This window comes from Stegastes partitus, unplaced genomic scaffold (assembly GCF_000690725.1).
Source record: "Stegastes partitus isolate 25-593 unplaced genomic scaffold, Stegastes_partitus-1.0.2 Scaffold839, whole genome shotgun sequence".
Classification (NCBI taxonomy): domain Eukaryota; kingdom Metazoa; phylum Chordata; class Actinopteri; family Pomacentridae; genus Stegastes; species Stegastes partitus.
The window spans coordinates 3,284-8,907 of record NW_007578570.1 but is presented as its reverse complement, the minus strand read 5'-3'; the positions used below and the strand labels follow the sequence as shown (position 1 = coordinate 8,907).

General features: G+C 45.6%; 1 protein-coding gene across 1 annotated transcript in view; it reads left to right on the top strand.

The window, feature by feature from the left end:
- Positions 1 to 5,624, top strand: part of hmcn1 (hemicentin 1) — a 103,498-nt gene that overhangs the window by 95,248 nt on the left and 2,626 nt on the right. The window contains exons 92-101 of the mRNA XM_008292865.1: positions 40 to 161; positions 900 to 1,137; positions 1,265 to 1,327; positions 1,433 to 1,552; positions 1,642 to 1,776; positions 1,869 to 1,982; positions 2,690 to 2,815; positions 3,476 to 3,604; positions 4,764 to 5,132; positions 5,289 to 5,408. Coding sequence (XP_008291087.1) covers positions 40 to 161; positions 900 to 1,137; positions 1,265 to 1,327; positions 1,433 to 1,552; positions 1,642 to 1,776; positions 1,869 to 1,982; positions 2,690 to 2,815; positions 3,476 to 3,604; positions 4,764 to 5,132; positions 5,289 to 5,408 — 1,536 coding nt within the window. The remainder of the gene's footprint in view (positions 1 to 39; positions 162 to 899; positions 1,138 to 1,264; positions 1,328 to 1,432; positions 1,553 to 1,641; positions 1,777 to 1,868; positions 1,983 to 2,689; positions 2,816 to 3,475; positions 3,605 to 4,763; positions 5,133 to 5,288; positions 5,409 to 5,624) is intronic.

Here is a 5,624-nt window from a genome sequence, read left to right as displayed (position 1 = left end):
AGGTGGACTAAGAAGTGTGATGTGATTGGACGTTGCCAGGTGAGATCCTGAGGATGACCCACATTGCCAGGGGCCTGGACTCTGATGGAGCGCTGCTTTTGGACATTGTAGTGAACGGACACATCTTACAGCTGCCTTCACAAGCTGACATCAGCATCAAGGTACACGAACAAACACTATGAATCATTTATCTCTGTTGAATGTTTTAGATGCACTGAAACTCCACTGACTTCTTCAGTTGGAAGTGATTCCACAGACTGTGGCTGCCAGCATCACCATAACCACAACGTGAAACAGCAAATTTTATGAGAATTTTAAGTTGAATTATCATCGTTTAAACACAGATACTACAACAACAAGATGAATACACATATATTTTCTCTTTTCTTGTAGTTTAAATAGCACTTACCTTGTTTATCCTGTTTACTACAGACATGTTGGGTCACGTTTCTGTTACAGTTTTGCTTACTGTTTTCATTTTGATGCCCTGCAGAGTGTTTTTTCTACATTGCAAGCAGTTTCGGGTTTTTCAGAACAATATGGAAATCCATTTTCAGAGGCTTGAATAGTGATCAATGACAGTGAACACTTGCTTGTATAAGGTTTTTCAGCCAAAACTTTCCACCTGCAAATGAAATAATTAATCTGAACACTTTTTTTTCATCATGCTCTTTTATAAAAGCAATAAAAACACTGGAGAGTTCAGTGTTGTCATCACAGGACAGTGTCCGGTCTCTGTAAGTGGATTTTTCTGGACTGAAACCGACTAAAATTAAAGACCGTCTCACAGATAGTATCGCGATCAAACTGTGTTTTGGAAAAAGTCAGCAACAAAGTTCAAGATAATTACTGTAATTGGCCACCAGGTAATGTGTCGCTCCCTCACTGTGCTCCCTCAGGACTACACAGAGGATTACATCCAGACGGGTCCTGGGCAGCTGTACGCTCTGTCCACCCGAATGTTCAGCATCGACAAGGAGAGCGTGCCCTACTCCTGGAACCACACCATCTCCTACGACCTGTCCAGAGGGAAGATGCCTTACCTGGTGGAGATGCTGCAGGCCACAGCCATCAGTGCTCACTACAACCCACTGGAGGAGGTGTTGGAGTACAGCATCCAAGCTAGCATCACTAAGGGTGAATACAAACATGCTTAAACAGTGTTTAATTTTGTCACTCGTTTGATATGTCTTCCTCAAGTAAAAGCTTCCATTTTCTTTGCACTTAATTTCAATTTAAACTGGATGTGTTGGTGTGCCTCCAGGTGATCGCAGTAACCAGTGTCCTCATGGATTCACTCTGGTGTCTGCAGGCCCTTACTGTGCAGGTAACGCTGGTCACAGCACACTGGAGTGTTTACTTCTCAGTAAAGTGTGACTGTTTTGATTGTTTCCATGTCATTGTTTGTTTGTGTATCGTTCGTGTGCTGCAGATGAGAACGAATGTGAGGTTGGGAACCCCTGTTCTCACGCCTGCCACAACGCCATGGGCACCTACTACTGCTCCTGCCCCCGAGGCCTCACCATCTCAGCTGACGGCAGGACCTGTCAGGGTACAGAACACTCATGTTGTACTTTAGATTAAATGTCAGCATCACGATCACACAAATAACAGTTAATCCACTGCTCTCCTCTGTCTCAGACATTGATGAATGCTCACTGGGTGGGAACGTGTGCCACGATGGACAAGACTGCGAGAACACCATCGGCTCGTACAGATGCGTCATGCGCTGTGGCCGAGGCTTCAGGAGAACAGCTGATGGTCTCAGCTGCACAGGTACGCCAACAGGGTTTAGTGGGCATTTTGTTGTTGATTAATTTTATAAAATTTCTTTAAAGATGATGTACAACGTGTTCTTTGTTTGTCAGATGTGAACGAGTGTCAGGAGTCCAATCCATGTAATCAACACTGTTTGAATACCATCGGTAGTTACCGCTGTGCCTGTGAGCCAGGCTTCCAACTCAGGAACCGACGCTGTATCGGTGAGACAGCTGCGCTTCTTTGTTAATGTTCTACCCGTAACTGTCAACATCTGGAACTCCAAACACCAGATACGAGGTGTGTCAGAAAAGTCCCAGGACTGGTGTCACAGAAGATATAGTTCAACTCCAGACTACAAACTACCAGTTTTCCCTTCCAAGTAACCCTCCTGGAGTCTACCACCCTCCTCCAGCCTTCTCTTCACGCCGCCATGCACTCCTGGAAGGATTCTTCCAGGATCCTCTCAGCTCCGTCGTCACAGCCATCTTGATGTCGTCCACGTCTTCTAAACGGGTCTCCTTGATGACCCCCTTGAGCTTGGGGAAGAGGAAACAACCCCACAGAGCCAGGTGGGGTGAGTAGGGAGGTTGCTCCAGCACAGAGATGTTCTTCTCAGCCAGGAGCTGTGGGATGCTCAGGGCGCTGTGAGCAGGTTGTCATGGTGAAGCAGCCTCCACTGGTCCTGACACAACTCTGAACGAAGCAAACGCTGCAGGATCTGTGTAGACGTGCTGGTTGATCTTCTGAAGGGAAAACTGGTAGTTTGTAGTTTGGGTTTGAAATATATCTTTAGTGACACCAGTCCTGGAACTTCTCTGACACACCTCGTACACTATATTATGGAGTCATTTAGATCTTTTTTTTTCCTGGAAAAATTGTATTCAGATTTTATGTTGGATTTATTCTCTTTTCTCTTTGTTCACCTCAGATATAAATGAGTGCAGACAGAGGGTTTGTCGTTCGGATCAGCAGTGCAAAAACACACGGGGCGGTTACACCTGCATTGACCTGTGTCCCAGTGGAATGACCAAAGGTGGGAATGGAACATGTGTAGGTGAGTATCCAGCAACCTTAAAGGTCCCATATGGTTAAATCCAATTTCATATGTATTTTTAGTTTGTAATAAATTTGAAGGCGTAAAGTAAGTGGCAACAAAACACGTATTGTGATTGAAACACAGCACATTAGGACGACTTGTTAACCAGCAGTCACTTCAGAGCCGTTTACAAGCTGCTGCTCTGCACGTCTAATATGCTGATTATATAAATGCAGCATCGTCTGACAAACTCACCATGTTTCATATGGTGATCGTTTGAGAACATTAGAAGCAACAGACAGAGCTGGTTACACACTCATTCATGTCTGTATCAGCTCGTCTGTTTGTCCCTGTGGTGTTGATCACAGACACAGAGAGTCTTCTTCCTGAAGGGGGGCAGCAGCTTTAAAGCTACAGACGCTGAGATAGCCTGTGTAGAGCATCACGAGAACAAGAGGTTTTACAGTCGTGGTAAAATGAGCCATCTTTGCAGTATTTGGAGGTGAAAATTCTAAAATCAGGGAACATTTAAGACTTCAATTAATTTACTGAAAAAGGACACAATATGCAGCCTTCTAACGAGATAGTAGCACAGACGGAGAGATTTTAGTTTTACATGCTTAATTACTAAAGCTGGTTTCATAGTAGAGTGTTAATGGCCTGATCTGTCTTTTGTAGACATCGATGAGTGCAGAGACGGCACCCATCAGTGCCGATACAACCAGATCTGTGAGAACACCAGAGGCAGCTACCACTGCACCTGTCCACGAGGCTTCAGGTCTCAGGGAGTAGGACGGCCCTGTGTTGGTACGTACACCACTCGTGTCTTCCTCTCGCTGTTGGAGAGCTCTAATGTGTACTTCTCAATCACCAGAAACCATAAATACAGACATTCAAAGAGCCTCATTTCTAGTAATCAGACAGGTACCTGAGTCTGCTGTTGTGTCGTTCTGTGTAGTCTAAACATACAGTTTGTAAAGCAGTTCATAACTTTGAAGCATTTTTTTTCACTGCTCTTCTCTTACACTTCAGCTTGCTTGCTTCTACCTTCTCCTTGTTGTTAGTGACTCACCCCTGTTAAACAGCTGCTGCAGTCTGCATCGTATCGTATCAGAATGTCCTGCCGTTGCTTGCTTGCATTACTAAATGCTGCAATAAACACTGCTTCATAACTCTTTACGTTAAATGCAAACAGCCTCCTCTTTTTGCAGAGATGTACTGCATGGTATCAGATAGATTTAAACTCTGGGCTGATGCTACAGCTGCTCATCTACGCCGTTAGATAAATGTTAGAGAAAAGGTTAGGAGGGAAGGGAAACTGAAAGTAAATGGCTCCTCCTTTGGCACATTGACCATGAAAAGACCAGCACCGTCACCTCACACCTCCCTCTGTCACTCTGTTTCCTTTCAGTTCTGACTTTTCAGATGGTTTCCAACATCTTTATGTTTGGATCTGGCTATTTCCTGGTGTTGCTTTGTAATGGCATACATTCCTTATCCCTCCTTTGACATTAACACTGGACCACAATGTCTGTTTTCATCCAACACTGTGTGTAGTATGTGTCTGTCATGAATTGGGTTTTGTAGCTGATATGATTCATATCTGATATCATTTTTCAGATAAAATGTGAAATAGATTCAGAATTTTCTTCCAACTAGCATTTCTTTGATATGAGAGGCACCAATTCTCTCATTCAAATTACATATATGTGAATAGTTTCAATACATTTCTGTCTCAGGGACATGAAAATGTATTGTTCTGCAGTGGGGTAATTGACATATCCCCTTTTTTCCCCCTCATCCTCATCTTTCTCCTCTATTTTCATGCCCTGCACCTTCTCATTTGTTCCTAAATATCTTTTCTCTTTACTTGTGCATTACTTTTTGCACACTATCCCTCCTCCAACCTCCCTCTCTGTCATTTCCATCTTGTCCCGGTGCTGGTCTTTCTTTGTGCCGATGGCAGACATAAATGAGTGTGAGCGGCTTCCTCAGCCTTGCGCCCACCAGTGCATCAACACTCCCGGCAGCTTCAAGTGCACCTGCCCGCCGGGCCGCCACCTGCTGGGGGATGGCAAATCCTGCGCTGGGCTGGAGCGGCTGCCCAGCTATGAAAGTTACTCATACGGCTACCGTACGTCTCAGTCCTCCCCTGAGCGCAGCGCCAACCAGCGGCTCTACCACAACCTGGCCTCTCACAGCTACCACTCCTACGCAGCCACCACAAGGGGGCGCTACAGGAGCCGTAGCCGCAGAGACACTCGCACACACTCCTCACATCAGGGCCTCCTGGCTTGTCAGCAGGGCTTTGAGCCCAAGGGTGGCCGCTGCTTAGGTAACTATGGAGGGCAGGCAGGGCTGAGACGAGGGAGAGGAGCTGATTCACTGCTGCTTCAAGATTTGCTGTAAATAATATGGATATTTTTTGTGTTTTCTGGATGTTCTCTGTGTCATTACCGGCGGTCTGTGTTTCTGCGTGTCATACCAACAGACATTAATGAGTGTGAAGTGAGAGACGCCTGTCAGCATGAGTGCATGAACACACCAGGAAGCCACCGGTGTCTGTGTCCGGCCGGGTACCGCCTCATGGCCAACGGCAAGACGTGTCAAGGTGAGAACCTCAGACTGAAGCCCTGTACTACCACGGGAGTTAAATAAAGTGACAGTGAGGTATGTTGAGCGTAAAGCCAGAGCTGTCAGTGTCCCAAAGGTGGCTCTGTTTTAACCTGCTGGATCACCATGGTAACCTATGCTGCACAGCTAACCTGCTCTGGAGGAGGTTCAGAGGTTAGATTGAAATAAGCTGTAAGAACCCAATTTAAATCCA